The 25,397-nt window shown below is 43.3% G+C and overlaps 1 protein-coding gene across 1 annotated transcript in view; it reads left to right on the top strand.

The window, feature by feature from the left end:
• Positions 1-699: 699 nt before the first annotated feature.
• The window catches only part of lsamp (limbic system associated membrane protein), a gene marked incomplete at its 5' end in the record, with an annotated part of 285,984 nt that continues 261,286 nt past the window's right edge, over positions 700-25,397 (top strand). The window contains one exon of the mRNA XM_084439149.1: positions 700-821. Within this exon, the coding sequence (XP_084295275.1) occupies positions 818-821 (4 nt within the window). The remainder of the gene's footprint in view (positions 822-25,397) is intronic.

Below are 25,397 nucleotides of genomic sequence, written 5' to 3'. Positions count from 1 at the left end.
TAATCTGGAGGGTACTAGCTAATGTTAGCTGCTTATCCTATGCAGCTCTGACAACTCACGTAATAGCTTAACATTAGGTATGTGAATAATGAGTAGTGCCTTATCAATGTCATCCACCACTTCCTTGCCGAAGCCTTCTCGGGGAATGGGTAGAACCGGTGGCAACGATGGTCATCCGAGCGGTGAATGTTATCAGGAACGAAGCATGGCACCACCATGTTTCTGACAGCTAACACATTAGCTAGCAAACGGTACGCAATATAAACACAATATACACACAACACAAACTAAAACATGAATATTAACACTTGACAATGACAAAGATTACATTTATGAAGAAGCAAGTTGGAATTATGAAGCAAGTTTGAAACTTTGAGCGAGAGACAATATCATTTGCAATGGTTTTTGGGATACATAGTTTTATTCACTGTTAAAATAGGCTAATTATGTACACAGTCTTGTACCATAACTTATTTTTTCCATTTCCCCTCTAAACATTTACTTTAATATACATGTTGAAAGGTCACAATTCGTCTTATGAATAATTAGCTGGGTTCATGTCTCAATTCTTGAAATATAAGGATAAAAAAAAAAGTCTATGGGAATTGACAATGCGATGCTAATGTGGTGGAACTCCCCCTCCGAACAAACAAGAGGTGTCACTGACACGGTCTATATGAAGCAATCAAAACGGATCAAGTGCGCTGCTAAATGTGCAACGCTGTTTTAAAACTGTCTGCCGGTGGAACATCCATACCTACCATAACATAAGATGAATTAAGAAACTTCCTGCTTGACCTTCCGACTTTATCTGACAATGGGTAAGTGAAAATGTGTCGTCTCATACTGCCTCGCTGTAGGCATTGCCAGTGGTCTCATCAGATTAGTGTGGCGTCTCCTGTGATTCACTCATCAACATCAACAATAGGCTAATGCGGATGACACTTTTTTTTCCCCCTCAGAATAATAACGATAACTAACGATAACTTCAGATAGAAAAAATATCTGTTTCCAAGGCATTATCTGTGCCTTTCCGAATAACCTATCTGTATTCAGGCACACCCTTACTACAGACAACAGAGTATTTGTTAGTTTAGCCTAGTCTACAGACCAGAGAGTAGGTGTTAGTCTAGCCTAGTCTACCGACCACAGAGTATGTGCTAGCCTAGCCTAGTCTACAGACCAGAGAGTATGTGTTAGTCTAGCCTAGTCTACAGACCACAGAGTATGTGTTAGTCTAGCCTAGTCTACAGACCAGAGTATGTTAGTCTAGCCTAGTCTACAGACCAGAGTATGTGTTAGTCTAGCCTAGTCTACAGACCACCGAGTATGTGTTAGTCTAGCCTAGTCTACAGACCAGAGTATGTGTTAGTCTAGCCTAGTCTACAGATCAGAGAGTATAGTTTAGCCTAGTCTACAGACCAGAGAGTATGTGTTAGTCTAGCCTAGTCTACAGATCAGAGAGTATAGTCTAGCCTAGTCTACAGACCAGAGTATGTGTTAGTCTAGCCTAGTCTACAGATCAGAGAGTATAGTCTAGCATAGTCTACAGACCAGAGAGTATGTATTAGTCTAGCCTAGTCTACAGACCAGAGAGTATGTTAGTCTAGCCTAGTCTACAGACTAGAGAGTATGTTAGTCTAGCCTAGTCTACAGACCAGAGTATGTGTTAGCGTAGCCTAGTCTACAGATCAGATAGTATGTGCTAGTCTAGCCTAGTCTTCATACCAGGGAGTATGTGTTAGCCTAGCCTAGTCTACAGATCAGAGAGTATGTGCTAGTCTAGCCTAGTCTACAGACCACAGACTATGCATTAGTCTAGCCTAGTCTACAGACCAGAGAGTATGTGTTAGTCTAGCCTAGTCTACAGATCAGGGAGTATGTTACGAATCTTAGCTTAGTCTACAGACCAGAGAGTATGTGCTAGTCTAGCCTAGTCTACAGACCAGGGAGTATGTGTTAGTCTATCCTAGGCTAAAGACCAGAAAGTATGCATTGGTCTAGCCTAGTCTACAGACCAGAGAGTATGTGTTAGTCCTGCCAAGTCTATAGACCAGAGAGTATGTATTAGTCTAGCCTAGTCCACACACCAGAGAGTATGTGCTAGTCTAGCCTAGTCTACAGATCAGGGAGTATGTGTTAGTCTAATCTAGTCTACAGATCAGGGATTATGTTATGAATCTTAGCTTAGTCTACAGACCAGAGAGTATGTGTTCGTCTAGCCTAGTCTACAGATCAGGGAGTGTTTTGCATAGTGTATCTTAGTCTACTGACCAGGGAGTGTGTTAGTCTAGCCTAGTCTACAGACCAGGGAGTATGTATTATTCTAGCCTAGTCTGCACACCAGTGGGTATCTGTTAGTCTAGCCTAGTCTACAGACCAGAGAGTATGTGTTAGTCTAGCATAGTCTGTAGACCAGAGAGTATGTATTAGTCTAGCCTAGTCTACACACCTGAGAGTGTGTTAGTCTAGCCTAGTCTACACACCAGAGAGTATGTGCTAGTCTCACCTAGTCTACAGACAGGAGGTATGCAGTCTAGTCTACATACCAGAGTATTTTACATAGTCTAGCCTAGTCTACAGACCAGAGAGTATGTGTTAGTCTAGCCTAGAATAGAAGAATATAATAGAAAGTTTGATTTGCCATTTATAACCACTACAGGTACAGGTACTGGAATTATTGTCATTGCTTGTCCTTACAGTAACTTATCAGCACTAATCAGTTCCTCATGCCAGTCCTATGTATGCAGCTAGACATTTAACAGTTACCAAGCAGGCAATTTATTATCTGTATTCTAACAGTATATCAAGTCTATCAATTTGATTGATATAATTAGCCTAGTCTACAGACCAGAGAGAGTGTGTGTTATACACTAGCCTGTGTGTGTGTGTGTGTGTGTGTGTGTGTGTGTGTGTGTGTGTGTGTGTGTGTGTGTGTGTGTGTGTGTGTGTGTGTTTGTGCATGTGTGTATGTATGCGTTATATTCTAGCCCAAGGGTTGGTACCCTTTACCCTCTACTGGAGCCGCAAAAACATTTGAGCCTCATAATGAAGGCAGTGTTTCCCCAAGATTGTATTTTTCCAGGTCTGGTGGTACGCACCCGGGGGGTCCACCCCTAGGACATTTTGAGGATCAATCACTTAATTTCCTGCATTGTGGTGAATGTGTTTGCTCCAATTTGTGCTGGATTAGCTTGCCTGCTGCTATTTTAGCTAGTTAGCTAACTTGAATGCCAACAATGGGCATTTATTTCAGAACCGCAACACAGCTAGCCTACATAGTTACTAGCATCAGAAGACAGACTCAAAACGGTGGTTACATTAGGCCCCTTATGTAGCTACAATGCTTCCCATTATGTCTGCCACAGTCTTATAATGAACCGAAAATATTTCATTATCTCTCTTCATTATCTCTCACTCCCTGTCAAAAAAAAAGACAGCTAGCCGTGATGTTAATGTTCGCTTTGTTAAACTTCAGTGACTCGCATCACGTCAAGTGTTTCTCAGGCAAATCAGAGAGGTTGACTCACAAAAAGAACCATTATTCATTCATTATATATATATGAGAGCCAGGGAGCCACCGGGGAGGGGCTAAAGAGGGCTCTGGAGCCGCAGATAGAGACCCCTGCTCTATCCTAAACACCATGGTGTGTGCGTTATACTCTAGCCTAGTCTAAACACCAGAGAGCGTTAGACCGATTTTCCATTTGAGTAGAGACTGTGACCTCTAAGCTTTTCTCTCCAATGGGATCTGCAAACCATCCCTCTTAGTGTAAAGAACGGGACTTGAACCAGAACCTGGGTCATGAACTAGGCGGGTACTCGCCAAGAGTATGTTTGCCAGGCTAGCTAAAACGATCCTGGATTGTTGGCAGCAGAGCAGCATACAGTATTAATTCATTCAGGTGTGCGTCTGGCCTGGCTTCTATCTCAAGGCTGACCTCTCCTCTCTGTCGGTACGAGGAGGACGCCGAAGCCTTGATTGGATTGACCCTGCCAGCCCCAGGTCCTCTGAGGGGTGGAGGGCTGCAGCTGTTGGCAAACACAGGCGGCTGATTGAAGCCGAAGCGTTAGCCCCCCCCCCCCCCCCCCCTCCCTCTACCTCTCTCTCTCTCTCTCTCTCCCTCCCCCTCTCTCTCCCTCCCTCTCTCCCCCATCTCCTCTCTGCCTCCCCTCCATCTCTCTATCTCTCTTTTTCTGTATCATGCTCTCTTTCTGTCCTTCCATTCGCTCTGGGCTGAGGACTGAGCACCCAGGAGGACTCACACACACTTATGCTGGCTACTGAAGAAAGAGGTGGTGCACGGGGAGGTTTGGCTGTTGCTGTGGCAACCCATTTGATGGTAATCCTCATTCTCCCGCTCTCTCTCTCTCTCTCTCTCTCTCTCTCTCTCTCTCTCTCTCTCTCTCTCTCTCTCTCTCTCTCTCTCTCACACACACACACTCTCTCTCTTATTCTCTCTCTCTCTCTCTTTGGCTGGACTTTCATGACTTGTGCATGACGGAAAGGGCACTCTAACCCAGCTCAACTGTCTGTGTTCAAGTCTCCAATTCTGCCAGTTGCCATTCGCATTGCAGCCAGAAAAGATGTGTTGATTTTCATTCATCATTTTTTCCTCTCCCTTCAATAGCCACATTTTGTCATTTTGAATTTGGACTCTGATCGGAGATCAATAGTCAGTTGGTGTACGTGCGTGTATGTGTATTTGCGTGTGTGTGTGTGTGTGTGTGTGTGTGTGTGTGTGTCTGTCTGGATGAGAACAGGGACTCCTCTACTGTCGAACAGACTGGATGTGATTCTGATCTGAACTCTATGATAATGCTCTCCTGCTAATCTCAATCTCAGCTGCACAGCTGCTTCTCCTAACAGCTTGTATCACAAAATTAATTTAGATGTAATTGTAAATAATGATTTAAAAACCTCTTTATGTGTATAAGTAATGCACACCTTCAGAAAATATGTTTTTGCATAATTTTATTATGCAGGTATTATCTTTAGAGAAGATCATGCAGGTTACATAAGTGCTTTTCAGAAAGAGGATAATGTACACAGTGAACTGTCTTTACATCTTCTATCCATTCTGTCTGTATGTCCTTTCTATCTGTATATAACCTTTGGGCTTATATAAGCTCAGCAGTAGTGTAGTAGCAACAGCTGTGTCCAGGGGTGAATTAAGGTTGAGTGCCGTGTTGGTGGATGGGCTTAAGTGATGATGAGGCAGCCTGGGTCCTCCCTATCTAGTTGTGGCAGGGTCAGACTCAGCCTCGTTAACAACTCAGTTAATGCCTGTGGGTGTGTGACCAAAAACACAGCGAGGGAAATGGCTTTGATAGTACTTAGACCAATTATGTGTGATGAGGTCAACGCTTAACAGTACTTAGACCAGATGTGATGAGGTCAACCCGTTAACAGAACTTAGACCAGAGATAGATAGAGAAAGATAGATACTTTAATACTCCCCGTGGGGGGAAATTGGGTGTTTCAGCAGTGGAAAAGTACAGCAGCAATGGGGGTAAAAAGTACAGCAGAATATACATAGAGAATATACATAATATATTCAATTAAATTGCAAGAAATGTGTACATACAGTATGCATAAATATAGAACATATACATGCATACATAGTCTCTATAAATATGTATGTGAATACTCAAATATACATACATACATACATACATACATACATACATACATACATACATACATACATACATACACACACACACACACACACACATACGAGGTGCAACCGAAAAGTCCTCGGATGTGTCAGCCACGCTCATGCCTCTATTTGAATTGAAAAAACAATGACATCCCTTTGTTGCCCTATATATCTCACCACTATTCTGGTATAATATTGTTCACCTCACTCAATCGGTGCTTCTGTAACAGGCTGTTTTGTAGAGTGTCGCAGGGGTAGCGTGTCACACTTGTGGCACTTTTCTCTACCAACTCCCAAAACTCAACAATTTTATTACAATAAAGAAAGTACACTCTCAAAACATTTTTATTACAGAATCTGCAGAGAAATGACACATTGTCCCCCTCAAAGTAGTCCCCCCCCAGAGTTAATGCACTTCTGCATTTGCTTTTGCCACCCACCTCCGTGGAAGAGATCAAAGCCACCGTTAGTGGGGAACTAGGGGACTCAAAGAGGAGGACTTTGCCAAGTGCCATACATACATACATACATACATACATACATACATACATACATACATACATACATACATACATACATACATACATACATACATACATACATACATACATACATACATACACACACACACACACACATCAACAACACTCATGAGCGCTCAGACATGATTATATGTCTGATGGCCGCTGGCACAAAGGAGTGTCTGAACTGTTCAGTTTTGCCCCCGGGTGGGATGAGCCTGTGGCTGAAGGTGCTTCTTATCTGCCACAGGTCGTCATAGAGGGGATGTGAGGGTTTGTCCAGAATAGACTTCAGTTTGTCCCTCATCCTCCTCTCCACCACAGACTCCAGGCTGTCCAATTGTTGCCCCACAACAGAGCAGGACTTCCTCACCAGCTTGTTCAGCTGGTTTGTCTCCCCAGACCTGGTGCTGCCTCCCCAGCAGGCAACGGCAAAGAACAGTGTGCTGTCTACCACAGACTGGTAGAACATGGGCAGCAGCCTGCTACACACATCAAAGAACCTGAACCTCCCGAGGAAGAACAGTCTGCTCTGTCCTTTCCTTTTATATAGAGGGCCTCAGTATTGTCAGTTCAGTCCAGTTTGTTGTTCAGGTGCACTCCCAGGAACTTATGAGTCCACCATCTCAATATCATCCCCCTGGATGTTGATGGAGGTTGGGGGCCTCGTTGCTTCTGAAGTCCACCACCAGCTCCTTGGTCTTGCTGATATTGAGTTGGAGCAGCTGTAGCTCAGGAGGTCGAGTGGGTTGTCCTATGATCGTAGGGTCGGTGGTTCGAATCCCTGCTCCTCCTGATGATATGTCAATCTTTATTCACATTGACATTTCCAGCCTCCTAGCTGCCCCCCCCCCAGTAGCCTTGTGAGACCAGTGTACAATGTGACCGGGCCAATCAGGGACTGCATTCTAACTGCTGTTCTGTTCCCCAGTGGAACACACTCCCGAATCAATGAGCTGTAACGTTAAAGTTATGAGAATAAACACAGCCATAAGTTATTGCAGAAAGAAATAGCAGTTATTGCAGATTAAAGAACAAGAAGAACTAGCGGACTTTCTAGGTGGAAAAGACGTTTTCACCATTCTTCTGACTGGATTTGAAAGTTTTGTTACGCTGATTGGCTGAAGGAGTTTGTCTGTCAAGGCAAGTACTCCCGTCCACTGAAATCGGTGTAGATACAGTATGAGGAAGGCCAGACTGAGCTGAAACAGAATGTGAGCTCGGGAGATCAAGTCCTGTCTGCCAGAGAAGCCCCTCCATCCATACACAGCACATCACAATGACCAACAGCCATGGATTAAATACACACAGTAAACATGGATTTGATTTTATAGTTCAACATAAACTGCCTCTTGCGGACGATGATTAGTCTATGAATTTGGCACAGATTGATTTACCAATACCCACAGTTCCACACTGCCAGACAGATGACAAATCACTGTGGGTTTTAATAGATGCGATCCATGCCAACATTCCTGTTTGGCTGAGGCTGTTCAATGTTTATCTGGAGATCACATTTCTAATAATACTGTGCTTATCGGGCTAGGAAATTAAAAACAGCTTGAAATAGTTCTTTACCAAAGCTGATAGAGTTTATGGTATAGCTTGGGCTGCGGTATAGCTCAGGAGGTAGAGCGGGTCGTTCAGTGATCGTAGGGTCGGTGGTTCGAATCCCGCCTCCTCCTGACTACCTGTCGAAGTGTCCTTGGGCAAGACACTGAACCCCAAATTGCTCCCAATGAGCAGGCAAGCGCCTTGCATGGCAGCTGCCGCCATTGGTGTGTGAATGGCGCTCCAGGCCAGTGTAACAACTGGATGGGGAAAAAATGCAGTACCTAACCTACAGTACCTATGGTTCTGCTCAGATGCACAACGCTGGGCTACCTAGGTACCGGTTTATACCTTATCCTGTCAAAATGGTCTTTGTTTCGGAGAAGCAGAACAACAAAATTAATTCAGAGTCTTAGTAATAGTTTGCAAAGCAACAATTTCATTTGAAATTGGGAAATAGTACAGTAACCTTGACAGTTACAGATAAAAATAGCAGAAAATCCCCAAAAGATGAAAGTTGAAATCTCTATATCATGCATCTATTCATTAATGAATAGATTCTCACATAAAATATTTAACAAGCTGCACAGTACATGCAACTAGTATATACATCATGCGCATGCTGCTTAGATCAGTAAAGTTCTAGTGGAGCCAATAGTGCTTATCAGATGTCCTCCATCACCTGTGGGAGACTGACTGTCATGTGGTCCTTAGAGCGATGGGCGGAGATTAGTGATGATAGAAGAAAGAAGATTGGTTCAGCTGGGGTCTCAATGACTGTGGTTATTACACTGGCTCACTGTTATCTCTCTCTCTCTCACTCTCTCTCTCTCTCTCTCTCATCCTCTCTTTATGTATTTTTTGTGGTGGAAATTAAATGCCTTGTTTGTATCTATTATCTTAAAATGAAAATAAAGTGGGTCGCTGCACACTCAAAGCTCTGATGCAAAACATTTTCATGACACAAAAAACAACATTTCTGCAGCCATGCTGCCTTCATCAGGGTTTATTCTATTTTCTTTAAGCATTTGGGAAATGAAGAGGCATACTGTAACGATGCAGGAAGCGTGTGACAGATCTTTATGTTGCCTAAGAACGTGTGGTTGCTAGATTGAGCCACAGGTTCTTGCAGGGGACTGTGAAGAGAACACAGGATGTGCTCGGTGGTGAGGAAGGCAACAGTGACTGTAGAGAAAGTGTTAGTGTCGCCTGTGAGTCAGAAAGATCTATTTATCTCGTTGTCCCAGTCTTTCCTCATGAATGATGCGTCTCTATTAGCATGTGGAGAAAAGGGGCCTTTAAATCTCCTGTCTGTTTACCTGGCTGGCTGCCTGTCTGAGTGTCTGCCTGGCCATCAACTGAATAAATCCATCCTGCTGCCTACATTTCCCTGAAGACTGTCCATCTTTAAACACCTTGATAATCTCCCAAGTTCCCACTAAAGGGCTGAGCAGTCTGCGACTGTCCCCTGAACGTCCGAGCATTATCCAATGAAACGTCGCCAGTGTGGCCTCAGGGGAAGATCAACGCCACATCGCATCATCACCTCTCCGTCTCCTCTCATGTGGTTTTTGGTGGCTATCATCTTTATAGAGGGATTGAAGCTGAGTGATGTGACTTCTAGCAATCTTCTGGCGGCGATGGAGACTAATGTAGTCAAACACAATACTGAGCCGTCACTTTTCATCAGCATCTCTGTTTTTTTCTCCCCATCCTCTTCAGATGTTTTTTAAAGAAAATATTTTCTTTTCATCCTGTGTCTGCCTCGACGTTGGTTGAAGAGTTGGCTGTCGAGGGAGACTACACTGGGTTTTGTGAGGCAAACGAATACAATTGAAATCCATTGTAGATTGTCTTGGTAGATGGATATTAATTATCTCTGACTAGGAGATACAGCAGAAATAGAAATGCTTTCATGTCAATGTTGTCATCATTATCATCATTGTATGCTTCATTCATTCCTTTACTGCGCTTAGTGTGAATGAATTCCTTCACAAAGCCATCTGCATGTGTGATGTCAGAAACTGGCAGAGTAATTCAGAGTAAGAGCAGCCTGTCAGTAAAGAAAGGTATATTTTCAATATCTCGTTGAAAACAGATTGAGGCGATGGAAAACTGAAAATTAAACACCTTTGTCGATTCTCAAGCATATCAAGTAGAACTGATGACAGTGATCACAGTCTGTCTCAGATTTCAATCTCTATGCTAATTCTGCCTGGCGAAGAATCTGCAGGGTTGTTATCCTAAGTTGGCTCTCATTAGTGACATCGTTGTGCCTTCAATCTGTAGTATGGGAGAACTATGGGAACAACGTCATGCAGGGGCAGAGTGAGCTTGGTTCATCCATTTGAAGAGTTGAATTGTATTACTGTATATTCCATATGATTATCTTTCTGCCTCACAAGCCGGTTATTGCTTTAGTGTTACCGAATTATTGTTGGAATAAGTTCAGTGTCATAATTCATTACTACTGTAGTAGGTCAGATTTTCATATGCGACTGTACAGAATATTTGGTTTGCTCAGATTACTAACGTGTCAGTTTGTTATCCAAATATTATCATGCTGCAGCATCATTAACGCCATCCAGCAGATACTGGTACTCCTCCAACCTGTTCAGTCTTGCAAACATATGGTAGTTTAAAGAAAACAATTATTTTCCCCACTAAGCGCCTGCAGGGGTGTGTCCAGACCTGTTTGACTGGGGTGGCAAAAGTGGGGCACAGAGTAACAGAAGGCAGGTACACTTCCGCCCGCCCAATGCCCGCACCCTGCCCACCGGCAACACATTTTTTTGTGTGTGCTGGAGCAAATTGCACATGCACGCCCAGATCATGTCTACAGCAGTGGTTCTGAAATTTTCATGAACCATAGCCTACTAATTTCACCATCGCACAGCACAAATGCACACACCCAAGGAAAAGGTCTTGCATATCAATCATCAACACTACACAGCAAAGAAAATACAGTATGACAAAAACGCTCGCTTAACATTGTTTATTTGCCCAAAACAAGATATAAAACACAGCCCTCTGTGTACAGTTTTGCAGGTAGTTAGTCATGGAAATATTCTATAGCCTACCCATGTAGTATAGATAGATACAGAAAATTTCAAAATATATCTGTACAATAGCTACCTGTCTGTTGCTATAATAAATAAATGACCATTAGACAGGGCCAGATTAACATGATGTAGGGCCCAGGGCTTTGACCAGATTAAGGTCCCCATATTTTTCTCTGAGATATCTTATGATTGAACAACCAAGCTAGTTTTGTCTTTATAAGTGTAGTATTTAAATTCAGTTCTATTCAAACTAGTGCTAGTCTGAGGATTTATTTTCATATTTTATTACAAATACATTAGAAACGTCCAATATTTGATATCAATGACAAGATAGCTAACTAGCTAGCTATGTCAGGAATGTCTGGAAAGTAAACACAAGCGCGTGAACAAAGTCAGGAATGCGACCGTGTCACGTTTCCACAGCAACGATAAGCAATAATGTCACCCGGACAGATTTTGGCCTGACAGCTCCTCCTCTGGTGATGTTACCGGTGGCGGTGGCACTGGCAGGGCAACTTACCCAGCAGCAGTGCTTTCTGGGGTGGATGGTGGCCGCGGCTCATCATCTAAGCCAAAAATGTGAAAAAAGCTAAGTGTCAGGCTTACTTCTATGTGGCCTAGTTCTTGGTAACGTTAAGTTAGTGCTAGCTAAATTAGAACGTTTAGTGCTAGCTAGCAATCTGACGTCACCTAGTCTAGCTAGCTAACTAGCTAACATTAGCAACACTAACCAGCCTCTGCTTGGCAATTTATCAAGTCATTATAGTACTAATAATAACAATAATAACACTTAGCGCCCATTACACTACACAAATCCTCATTTTCTTTACATAGCCTATATATAGCTAATTTACAATATAAATGACCAAGATCTGGCAGCTGTGGGTCCGAGGGTGTTGCTGAACCTTCTCCTGTTTGCTGCTGCTGAGGTGGGGTAGGATTGCTGGCTTTTGTGAAATACCCGTTAAATTGGTGATCTTTGTAAGAAGTGCAGCTTCTCTAGCTTCCTTTTCTTTGACTTTTTTACATTTTTGTCTGCCACTTAGTGAGAAGGCAGATTGTAGATAGATACAGAGAGAGTAGAAATATTGCCTTTAATTGTGCACAAACTCGTCAACCACATTGACAGAATACAGCTCAGCACTCAGCAGATCACGCACCAAACCGACCCACGTAAGTATGTAATCGGCCAGCCAACAATTTAATTGGCTGAAACAAATCAAGCCAAAACAATTTCAATATTTTTTATTGGACAACCCTCCCTTCCTTCACACACACAGGCAGTAAGTTGACTGGAGGAAAAACGTAAAAAAAACACAAAAAAAAAACATGATTGATTGCCGCTTGCGCAAGACCCATCAACGGTCCCCCCTGGAACTCTGAGCCCAGGGCTTCAGCCCCGTGAGCCTGTGCATTAATCATATAATGCAATTATTTCAATAACTTAGTCATAACAAATACTGTACTGATCTACAGTAGGCTAGCAAGAACAGTGGAAACCACTTATAGTGATCACGGTTACAGTGATCAACCACTTATATGAATTAAACAAAATCATTCCTACAAATGTTTAAATAATTTGCTAATAGTAATCAAGGAATCTGCTTACAGTGTTCATTTTGGGTCTTTTTATACATGGCAATATATGGAAAATTATGGTTACGCATCATAACCCTAGTTCTATGAGTGGAGCGAAGCCCCACAGGGCAAGCTCTTTATTGACTTAGCCAATCATAGCTAGCTATGGGATTCCTCGTTCTGTGCCTCTGCGTGAGGGTGAATGACATTCCATTTCATTCCTAAGAAGAGAAAGTGAGCCCGCATCACAAGCGAATTTGTCCCTGAAACAGATGCGCTGCGGAAACAGGGAGTCTTGACACCTCATTTGCATATTCAGCCGTCGCTGCCGGCATTGGTGAAACAAAATGGGGACCAGGAATGAACGTTTTCAAAGGCAAACCGCCCTGGTCCGACGCACATGATTGTCACAGGCATTGTGCAGAGGAGCTACGTTACGTAAACTAGCCGACTCATGCACCCTGTGAGAGACAGTGAGTGCACCGCCATTCAAAACAGAACCACTGTCCAATGGCACTGACGTCACACACAACAGAAGACCGGAGGACAGGAAAAATATTTTAATTCAGTCTTGTTTCATATGTAGTCTCATCAAACTGCCCACAACAAGCCAACGAGACGGAGCTGCAAAACTTCTAAACTGAATAATGAATTATGAATAATTCCTGGTCACATAATTCCCCCTCGAGCCCATACAAGGCAGAAGAATTGGTAGAGAGCCTGGGAGAGGATGTTTCCATAAGATGGTTTGAGCGATTTATAAAAAGAGGCTGACACGGTGTCGCAATGTAAAATTTGGTTATATAATTATCATCCTCTTATAGTGATCAATTTGATCAATTGGACAGATGTGTTCACTATAGCCTAAGCTGTTTCCATTTAGCTAAAGCTAAAGCACAGTTTACATCAAACAACATTCAAACAGGCTACAGTATTAAGTATATTCAAGGCTTTAAATGAATTTATAGCTACCAAACACAGTCCAGTTAGCTATAGTTCTAACAATAGCTTTAACATCATGTCAGAGGGCAGCAATCTAGCTAGCTAGCCTCAGCTGAGGCTACTACTGTAGCTAACGTTACCGGCCACAGTTTGCACTGCATTTTAAGAACCACACTTCGCACAATTCCCCACTCACTCGCTGTAATGATGGGAAAAAAAATATGATAAGAAACGTGCGTGGAGCAGACTGAATTGGAAGATTGTAGCTACTTCAATGGACTTGGATCTGGAAGGATGGCCTCAATGCAGGTAAATACCGGTCTTCTTTCTTTTATGTGCATGTAGATAAATTCACGGGGCGAAGTGTTTGTTGTCTTCCTGATATTGTGACACGCAAAATAAGTCACTTCCGTTTCCACCAGAAAATTTCCCGCCAGTGTACTAGCCAGTACACTGAAATTCTAAAATAATAAATTCACAAGATCTCATGCAGTCTCATGTCACAAAAAATATTTCTGGGGTCTTGCTAACTCATAAACTAATAGCAAGCAAAGGTGAATATTGAACTATAAAAAAAGTTCTCATTGAGCTTTAAAGCAATACATAGCGATCTCCGGTTTTCTCGGAACTGCGCCCCCACAGCCTCTGCGAGTAATTGCACTGTCGTGAAGTCTTTTTCTTTTTCTGGCTTCCTCCGTGATGTTTCGCTTCGGTTTTCTCACCTCCGCCATTATATCATTGCATGTTCTATTAATACATCCATGCATGATATCCATAGACGCCGGAATAGTTAGCTACTACTGTGTTGTTTAAGCATGCGCACTTCGACTGAATGCTTGCGTCCCGGGGGCGCGAGTTTTAAAAGGTAATAAATGTCAATGTATTATCTTTCTGAGTAGACTGTTTGGACGATTCAGCTTACTTTTAGTAAATCTAATTAGATAATTAGCACCAGACATGTTTGTAAAGGTCCAAATATCGCGATGTATTGCTTTAATGAATGGTTTGTTACCGGACAAGTGGCTAGTAGATTGAAAACTTCCACAGCTAATTTACCAAATCAAATCAAACTTTATTTGTTTAAGCGCATTTCATACACATAACCTGTGACACATTGTGTTGCCTTTCCTGTGACATTCCAACTCCACCCAAAACAGGCAATATTGATCTCTCAATACCAGCCCCACACAGAAGACCTGGGCCCTGTACTACAAAACAGGATTACGGGGTTAGCGTGATAACTTCGGGTTCAAGCCTGGTTTATCCGTACTACGAAGGTGGTTCACTTTTCACCGTGCTATATCGCCGTGGTAACTTTAAGTTCCAGATTATGGATCAAAACGTATGAAGCACTTACTGCTGACCGATTCACTTGGAAAAAGGCATATGGACGTTAACATTCTTTCAGTCGAGATCACTTTAGTCAAATTTGACCCATTTATTAGCATGCAACAATATATACAGCATTTTTTTTTCGCGGTATAGGTCCCACCCCTACATATTCCAGAGGGAAGCAAAAAAACTGTTTCAACCTGGGGCCAGAAAAATGAGCTGTAAGAATTCTTCCCTGACCTCTCTCAATGAGAAGATCAAGCAAGCTCCTGGAAAATGTTTGTCTATTGGCTGACATATACAGAGCAGTAAATATGGGCTAGATACTTCATAATAGACTAATAAAAGTATTTTTAAGTCTATTTTAGAATTGACAGGTAACCAGTGTAGTGATTGTAAAACTGGTGTGATGTGTGCCCTCTGTCTAGTCTTAGTGAGGACTCGTGCTGCAGCTTTCTTTGGTAGGCCAGATAGTAGAGCATTGCAGTAGTCCAGCCTGCTTGTGATGAAAGCATGCATTAGTCTTTCAGTGTCAGCCTGAGAGAGAAACGGTTGCACTTTGGCAATGTTTCTTAAGGGGAGACACCCCAGGTGAATAGGAAAAAAAAAAATCCTTAATAGGTATCACCATCAAACTCCCCCAGTTTGTTAGGTACATTAAGGAGCATCTTTTTGTATTACAAGTTTTCTGAAATCTTATGGATTAATATGCAAATTAGGCATTATATGCGCTAAATATAATTTCGGGACATCAATTTTTTTAATTGGTTCAAGCCATATTCAAAATTCTTGTTTCATTTTGTTCACATATCCCTATTCAAAACTTGGAAGTCCAAGGGGGATTTTTGATATCTCTTTTCTTCACTTCAGAAATCAGAAAATACTGTCAACAGTCATAAAAAGAACAATTTTCGCCATGTTTTAGGGATAAACTGTTATATAAATCAGGCTATGAATGAAATGTAAAAAATCCCCCTTGGACAAACCCTTCAGAATATGGATTGGAACAAAACTGGAAAGTTAGGTGTATGTAGGTGCTACTCAAGTGGTGGTTTTGATGTCCCAAAGATGAGAAATAACTCACTTTGAGAAAACGGGCTTTGAAAATTTGTATTGTAAAAAACCATACATTTGCATTGTAAACCAATATTAACAAACACAATATCCAATCACATCATTAGTAACAACATTACACAACATCTGAAAACACATAGAAACTGAAATCTGAATAACACAGCATGTTGTGGATTCAGAATAGTCCAGGAGTAGACATTTTGTATAGAGAAGCAAGACCTGTTTAGTTGGAAGCCCACTCACCACGTCAAGGTACAGCCCACGAGTGGGATGTTAGTAAGACGAGACTAGAGACGAGACAATGTTAGTAGGGAAGAGAACATTCCCTTTTATAAAGCTTGTATTATTTTGTTAAACAGATCATGGACAAAGATAGACACATTTGACGAGGACATGCATGAGAAAACAGATTATCTAACTTTTTGTGTTTTTTTTAAGCGTTTTACATGGAGAAAACATAAATGAATGAATGCTGATTCATAAATACACAGGACAAGATGTGGTAAACAATGCAGGGTAAACACCAATAGAAACTAAATATAGATTGCCAAACAAACAAGTGATATAACCATCGTCAAAAGCAACACCATAGGAGACATCAAGCTACGCCATCATAGGTCTACAGAGTCACTCCTCAGATGGCACCACACTAGCTATCCACAAAACTGTTCTAGGCAGCTGGTTTGTAGAACCCACTCAGCTGCAGTCCACAAAACTGTTCTAAGCAGCTGGTTTGTAGAACCCACTCAGCTGCAGTCCACAAAACTGTCCTAAAACCACAATATGTTCCTGGTGCGCATGGGGTTGTCATCAGTGAAGCAGACTACCCCATATTGCCGCCTTCATGTTGTCCACTGAACGCTGGTTATTGAGAATTATTGTAATAATTCTCAATAACTGTAATAATTTTGTAACATTTTGCATTTATTGGCAGTCAGCTTACCTACCTATGGGTCCACATCTGCATATGCCTGCCTAATCTGCTCTCTGCTTCTGTGGAAGGACTCCAGACCTCCCTCTATTTCAGCAACTGAAATTAAAGCAGTTTATTTGGTCAGTTTATGGATGCATGTAGAAATACCACAGGTAGAGAGAGGGAGACTACTGTGCATATGTATAGGCTTCTGATATTGGCTAGAGAGAGAGAGAGAGAAAGAGGGAACACGTTTCAATAGCCTACCTGTCACCCTCTTGTCAGGTTTCTGATACGTTTTCAGATGAAGCCCTGGGATCCCTTACACTTTACTAATATTTTGGAGAGCTGCATACCCCAACCCTAACTCGTGCGCTAAGAGGACCATCCTCACATTGACATCAAATGCAACATCATTCCTAGTTGTATCATGAAGCCGAGTCGATGTGTAGACACTTTTGCGATAGCCATTTCTCACAAAGACTGCACTCTAAGAGCAAAGTACTACAGAACCCACTATTCTGAGGATCTATGTTAATTTTAAGACCAGTCCCTGCACAATTAGGACAAATCAACCCAGTTATCAGCTCATTCAAACGCGCCGCATCTCTCTGCTGCTCACTGGACATGCTAACGCTAGCCTCATCTCTCTGCTGCTCACTGGACATGCTAGCACCGGCTAATGACAACTTGCGCGAATAGGCACTTCTTGTCTCATAAATGTAAACCTTTCCATTTAGTTTCTCTTGTTTTCTGTTCAACCTTGCGGGCAAACACTGTTGTCGTTGTTGCTTATTACGTTAAAAACGCTTCACAGACGGCATTGTTTGGATTAGATATCAGGAAGTGGAAACGTGTCACATGACGCGCTGAACCAATCACATTCTCAGAAATCAACAACAGCCAATGAGATTTCACGTTTAGCATCAAACCCGCCTTTGTATTTCCACGATTGGTTGCTGATACAAATGAAACTATCAGGTTTGGTTGCGATAACATTGCGCTAGAGAGAGAGATCTTTCCAATGATACCTCGGATGAGCCGGTCCAAAAGACGGCCGCGGTCTGGTTCGTTTCGAAAAAATGCTAACTTTTGGTGATTTTAGGAAGAATCTACAGACGCGAACAGACTAAATGAAGTAAAATAAACATCTTAATGCGTATTTTTTATGTTTTATTTCCACTAGTATGAAAGAAGACATGTTATGGAAGCAAACTAGCACAAAATCTCAAATTTGACCAGGGCGTTGAAAAACAATGTTTTCACCTACCGTGTCTCCCCTTAAGTGGTAAAAATATGTCTTGGTAATATTCTTGATGTGGGTTTCGAAATTAAGATCTGAGTCAAGTATGACACCTAGGTTTTTAGCCTGGAATTTGATGTTTTTAAATGTGCAGATAGTTTCTCTCTTTCAGCTTTTACACCAATGATCAGTACTTCTGTTTTGTCTTGGTTTAGCTGGAGGAAAGTACGTGACATCCATACATTTATATCCATAATACACTTAACAAGGCAGTCAAAACAAGTTACTGGGTGTTACAGAAATATAGTTGGGTATCATCTGCATAGCTATTGTAGCTAATGTTGTGCCTCCTGATGACACTGCCAAGGGGCAGCAAGTACAGGCTAAAGAGGAGAGGTCCTAGGATGGATCCTTGAGGCACCCCACAGGTCATAAAAGTATTTTCTGAGCTGTGGTCACAGATGATGACCGGTTAGATAGGTGATAAACCAATTTAGGACTGGACCGGAGAGGCTAACCCACTTCTCCAGTCTTTTGATGAGGATCGAATTATCTACAGTATCAAAGGCTGCACTCAGGTCCAGGAGGACGAGAACAGAGAGCTCTTTGGAGTCAGCATTAGTTCTCAGGTTATTTACAACTTTGACTAATGCCATCTCTGTGCTATGATGGGCGCGAAAGCCAGACTGAAAAAGGTTGAGGGTAGAACTTGTTGCTAGAAAATCATTAATCTGTTTGAAAACAATCTTCTCCAGAATTTTACTCAAAAAGGGAAGGTTGGAGATCTAAAATTGATAAGAACTGAAGTGTCTAGTTTGTTTTTCTTCAGAACGGGTCTCACCAAAGCAGTATTGAGTATTGGTGGGAAGATGCCTGTAGACAAGGAGTCATTGACAATGTCTAGAATGTCATAAGACACAGAGTCAAAAATAGTTTTGGAAAAATCTGTGGGGATACGATCCAGCGGGCATGTGGAGGCCTTGAGTTGGGATACTAATTACTAAGCAAGACACATGGCCTTTCCTGGGTGATATTCCTCCTAATATTTGTAATCTTCCTCAAATTCCTCACCTTTGGTGGTAGAGAGCAGGTTATCTGGTGTTTTTTTACTGCAGGATGTATTAGGCTATAAATCGTTGAGAAGAGCACTCTTGAATTATTTTGGTTGATAGATAACAATTTTGAGAAGTGGTCTTTCCTTGCATTTGTTATTGCCTTATTAAAGGCAAAAAGATGTTATTTGAGAATATCATGATGGACCTGCATCTTGGTCTTTCTCCATATACGCTCAGATCTTCTGCAGGTTCTCTTTAGTTGATTAATTTCCTCATTCCGCCATGGAGCTTTAAAGTTGGCTGTAATCCTTTTCAGTTTAATAGGCGCTACAGAATCCAAGGCTGCTCTTACTACCAGTGCTAGTCTCAGGCTAATTTCCAGCCCTCATGATGTTAGCTAGCCAGCCAAACACATAAGGGTATGTGTCAACCAGCAAGCTGTATGCAGCTGAACAGCATCAAGCTTACAGCTGCATAGACCGCACTAAGGCTAGAGTTTAGAGCTGGCTAGGCTACCAATATTTTACAGGCTAATGGGAACATCTAAGTTCCCTATAATAGGGGTGTAACATGCAAGGCAGAGAGGTGAGTGTCTGACTCGGTGGCTCTGTCTCCTCGGTTGGGCATGGTATGGTCCTGGATGGCCAGGGTCAACTCTGCAGGGCACAAGAGACGCAACGTTAGGCACCGGTATAAAGAATAGCAGTGTGGCAGAGCTCCGCTATCCTCAACTTCCAAGTCTAGTGACTGTCGGTTTGCTCCTCTCCCTGGGCTTTTGTGCCCAGTAAATTGGCTGAAGCTGGTGTTCCCGCACCCAGCCATTGATTAGCTGATCGGCTGCAGCTGGGGAGCACCGTTGCCATGGGGATCATGAATGGTCTGTAGATGCCATTCACCACCTGTCTGCGGTGCTGTCCGTGGCGCTGAAGTTGGCTCCAGGCGCATTCGCGCCACAGCCCAGTGCCTCTGTGGCAGACTCGTGGCGCCCGGCAGGCAGGAGGATGCCACATCACCAAGGCCGGGGGCTCCACCAAGGGCCCAGTTGCACAGGTCCCTGCAGGAAAGGGCGTCTGTGTTGGCATTGCTCCGTCCTGTGCGGTGCTCCACCTGGAAGTCGTAGTACTGCAGGCTTTGAAACCACCGTGTAATCCGCCCACTTGAGTCCTTTGCCATGCTCAACCATTTGAGGGGGGCATGATCTGTCACCAGCCGGAATTTCCGGCCCAGGAGATAATATCTCAAATGTTCTAGGGCCCACTTAATGGCCAAAGCCTCCTTTTCAATGGTTGAGTAAGATTTTTCATGTGAAAGGAGTTTTCTACTCATGTACACGACTAGGTGCTCTTCACCATTTCTCTCCTGGAACATCACCACCCCCAGGCCCACATCTGACGCGTCTGTGTGTAGAATAAATGGGAGGGTAAAATCAGGGGTTGTTAACACAGGTTCGGAACATAGGGCTTGCCTGAGGGTACGGAACGCCACGTCGGCCTCCGGGGTCCATACCACCTTCTCAAGGAGCCGTTTCTGGGTGAGGTCATGGAGAGGTGCGGCCAGGGTGGCGAAGTGAGGGACGAATCACTGGTAATAGCCTACCAGCCCCAGGAAAGACTTCACCTACTTTTTCGTCTGAGGAGTGGGCCATGAGGAGATGGCCTTGACCTTCTTTTGCTGGAGTCTCACACATCCGTGTCCGATTTTGTAACCAAGATCTGAGGGCTCCTGGATCCCGAGCCGACACTTTCTTGGATTTGCGGTGAGCCCCGCCTGGTGTAGTGCTCGCAGGAACGCGCGTAGATGGTTCAGGTGGGTTTCCCAGCTCTGGCTGTAGATCACAATATCGTCGAGATATGCGGCGGCGTACTTGGTTGGAAGGTGGCGGGGGCACCATGAACACCAAAGGGGAGCACGGTATATTGAAACAACCTGTCCGGAGTCGCGAAGGCTGTTTTCTTTTTTGCCCGGGGGCTAAGTGATACTTGCCAATATCCTTTGGTAAGGTCTTGGGTGGAAACGAGCCTGGCTGATCCTAGGCGTTCTTTGAGCTCATCGACCCGGGGAATAGGGTAGGTGTCAATTAGGAAATCTTGTTCCATCGGGCTTTGGTACCAGGAATATCAGGCTGGACCAGGGACTGTACGACTCCTCGATGATACCTAGCCTGAGCATGTTTTTTCTTTTACCTCGACTCTGACTGCCTCCCTCCTGGCTTCAGGGAGCCGATATGGCGGGAGGCACACGTGCTGTCCTGGGGTTGTGTGGATGTCGTGCTGGATCAGGCTGGTGCGTCAGAGAACATTCTCTGGTTTTGCATGGCCAACTCTTTCAGGTCCTGCACCTTGGTCCGGCCCCAGTTGTTCTCCCTGGGGCACCTCTGGGACGGTTGCCTGGGCCAGGAATGCCGAGACCACCTCTCCTGCCAGCTCCACAGGTTCCTGATAGGCTTTTAAGAGGGTAATGTGATATAGCTGGGTGGTTTACGTCTCCCCGGTTGTCGGACACAGTAATTCACTTTGCTCACCTGCTCGATGACTTCATAGGGGCCTTTCCAGAGAGCCATAAATTTACACTCAGCAAAGGGTATCAGGACCAGGACGAGGTCCCCAGGGGTGAAGGCGCATAGTTGGGCTCCTCAGTTATATGAGCGGGCTTTGCTCCGCTGGGCCTTCTCCATTGTTCCCTCACGAGCAGCCATACCAGGCGAAGCTGCTGCTGCATGGTGTCGACATGTTCTATTACGGTGCGATCGGGGTGATGGCTGGGTTTCCCAGGCCTCTTTGGAGATGTCGAGCAGCCATCTCCGCCCAAACAGCAGCTCGAAGGAGGAGAGGTGGAGGTCTGGGGAATTTGGCGGTGGCGGCTCGGAGGAGGAGGGCTTCTGGCTATCGGGTGGCGTCAGGGCTGTAGTCACCATATACATTGAGGGGGACAAGTCCCCCCCAATGTTCAGATATGCCCAAAATGTCCCCCCCAATATATAACTGATATTTTAACAAAAAAACAGAAAAAATATGTTTTTTCATTGCTATTTTACATTAGACAATCACATACTACCATCCAAAATGATGCAATCATCATAATTATAACTAAACATAACAAAAATATTTAGGCTAGGCTATTTATTCTTCATGCTTTGTAATGCTGTTTTATTACTATGTAGTTACTATGTTGTTGTTGTAATTCTTGTTTACTTAAGCGGCCAAGCAAGGAATGGTAAAGTTAGCTAGCTAGCTACTACACGTTAGCTGCTTTTAGCTATGAGAAGATGTCCATTGCGGTGGTGCAAGTGAGTAGTCAATTTACGCTCCCGACAAACTGTATAACTTGACAAACTATAATGTTAGGCTAGCAGCAAGTCCTCAAAAAAGGCTTTAGTTTTCGAGATACCCCTACCCGAGTTAGAACAAAACACAACCATGTTTTTTCATATCCCCTATGTGTCCCATTAATGAAATAATATCTGAAATAGAGCCAAATTAAGCCTGTCCGATTAGGGGTGAGGTGACAAAAAAGCCCATAATTTGATAATGCTCACTCAGATTTTCATCAAATTTGCTGTGGTATGAAGTAGGTACCTGCCCAATATAACCAGAGAGTCAAATCTTTATTTATATATAAATAAATACTGATATAAGCTAATGTAAACATAGCTTTAACTTGAAATTGTATTTTTGTGGATAGGACAAGAGCACTCTGTAACTTTTCTCTTATTCATCGGGAAAACATAGATTCCCATGGGATATACTGTTACTGGTTGGCCTAGGGTGCTATTGAACTAAAACCAAATGGTTGTGTGGATATATATTTTGTTTTTTCTTGCAAACAAGGCGACTTAAAGACCTACTACTTCTCTGGAACCAAACAAATTAGATGATTACAAAAATGCTCATATTTGGAGAGGGAAAGGCCAGGTACTGTAGGCTACACCAAACAGTCAGAGTGTGAGTAACCCAATAAAGCTTGACTAAAATTACAAACATAAAGATCCAAGATGTATGTAGAATAATTTTTATTGAAATAATCAATTTAAATCAGAACCAAGAACATACCATACAAAAATAGAACAGATGCATAAAATAAAGCGTGTGTGTGTGTTTGTCTGAGTGTGGAGCAAATGCTACTACTCCAGCCTGTTGCTAATGTACCTCCCCAGGGCCTCAGTCCAGCGGCCCCTAGCTCATATTCTCGGTGTCCTGCGCTGACGTCCACTCTAGAGGTCTTCACGGGTCGGGTAAATCCGAGAAGATCCGAACCAGACCTGAGACCCGTACGGGTCCGGGTCCACATTTCCACGCTTTTATTATGGTTCGGGTGGATCCGATTCTATTACCTCGGGTCCTGGGTCAGTTTGTCATAATGCGTAATACCCGAGAGAAACGCATGACGCGAATTCAGTGAGACCGCGGGCGCGACGCGAGCGGAGATACGGCAGCCACCACCAGTAGCCTACCTTGTGAAAAATAAGCTGAAAGAAAATTAATATAAAGAGGTCAAACCTAGCGGCAGCTTTGTGTACCCTTATTTATTTACGGCCGTTTCATTTCCATGCTGCCACATCACAGCCTGACAAAACAGCGATTGGTCCTGTCAAGATTGAGAGGAAATCGCAATTCCATCAAACTGTGATGCAACAGCATGCAAGCCAACAGCCGTGACAGCCTAAGTGATTAATCCTACTGCTACTTGCTACTACTGCCTGTCGGATCCGTAAAATACCCGATCCGACTCGGGTCTCGGGTCTCTGTCCTACTCCTGCTCTCGGACAAAATCGGGTCCGGTATACATATTATTTTTAAATAATTAATTATTTAGTCGGATCTCGGAACGAATGTCTCGGGTCCATCTCGGTTTCGGGTCCACATTTTAGACCCGAGAAGACCTCTAGTCCACTCCCCTCATGCCCGGGTGGCCTTCTCCCCCTCACTCCTTGATTGTTCTCCTTTTGAAGCTTCCATGTTTCCCTGGGTCTTTGCCCGGTCCTTTTTTGCTCCATGCATTTTGTGACCTCCAGCTTTCTCCAGTATTTTAGTCCCTGTGTTTGTCCAGTCCCTGTGGTTCCTCTGTGCTTCTGTTCCTTGCTCCGCCATGCTCCGTCTTCCTGTGTGTAAGTCTGGTTTGTCTTATTGACACGTCTTTGTTTGTTTACCTTTGTTTGTTGGTTGTCTATTGTCCTCTCCCCTAGTTCAGTATTCCCCATTGACTTTCCAGGACGTTCAAAGTAAATGAGCGGGTCTCCATAATTTTGGACCAACTTTTCTTTGAATTACCATGACTTGTATACTTCAGCTGATTCTTCCACTTTACTAAGTTTTCTCCCATAGCTCTCAGTTACAGCACTCAGTGTTGAGAGAGTCATATCATCTGAAAAGACTATCTCATTTAACTCTTCAGTTAGCTCAATGAAAGCTCTTTGATGTGAATCTAGCTCAAAGAAAGCTTCTTTTCTTACAGATGCTTGTTTCTGGCTGCTGAAATATTATTTTCAGAAATGTAGTGTGCGAGGCAGCTTCTGTGACTTAGCATCATAAGCAAATAGATCTTGATGTGTCAGCATGCAAAGATGTATTTCTGTATGGAAGCTCCGCTGTCACATTATCTTAGTATCCAAACTCCCACTGTACTGCTTGTTTTCTTAATTATGACTTAGTAGTAGTATTAGTAGCTAGCTATGAGTTGCCGGTTAGACCTAGATAGCTAGTTGTCATATGGCTCTGTAGTTTATTTAGTGTGTACCTAAAAGCTTGCTTGTTTCGGCCTAAATATTGCCCTCTTATTCGCTCGCTGTCAAATTATTGGCCTTTGCCTAGGCTACTGTAGTTTTCCTGTATGTTTTTTACATATAAAAATTCCACAGCACCTTCTAGTGCTGTGAAACCTCCCATCAGGGCATGCTTTGAAAGTGCACCCCCCAAAAAATTGTGCGCGCTGCCTGCATGTTTCGTTGGTCCTGGCTTACCCGGTTCTAGGACCCACCAGACGCCACTGGTTATCAAAAGTTTTGACTTCTCATTTAAAATAAAACTCGAACGCTGTTGTGTTTTGCGCTGTGCTCTGAGAGTGGGAGATATATTAGACAAGTGAGATGTCCAGGCCCTCTGCCCTGGTGTGTGGCAGCTGTTAGTGTCAGAGGGGAAGCCTCGTACAGACTGCATGATTGCCATCTCTGAGGGATCTCTATAAGTTGATGGTCAGCTAGCTCTTTTTAGCAACTGCAGTCATTTCAGCTTCCACTGGCACATTTTCCCCCCAGATTTTTCTTTTTCAGAACAGAATTTGTTTAAGGACTCATGTCCCGCAGTATGTTGCATTAAATAGTCTTTTGTACAGTAGATGGAAATGTGGTCTTTGGCACATTGAGTTGTTTGTCAGGGTGTTACCTGTATTGTACTGTATATAACTAGGATTTGGTCATAGCTAGGATTTGGTCCCCATCAATGTTGACTCCATGGCTAAAGCCCTGGGT

The sequence above is a fragment of the Borostomias antarcticus genome, assembly GCF_949987555.1.
Source record: "Borostomias antarcticus genome assembly, chromosome: 1".
Taxonomy (NCBI): Eukaryota; Metazoa; Chordata; class Actinopteri; order Stomiiformes; family Stomiidae; genus Borostomias; species Borostomias antarcticus.
Note: the sequence above shows the minus strand (reverse complement) of the source record. Positions and strands in the feature narration are given on the sequence as shown.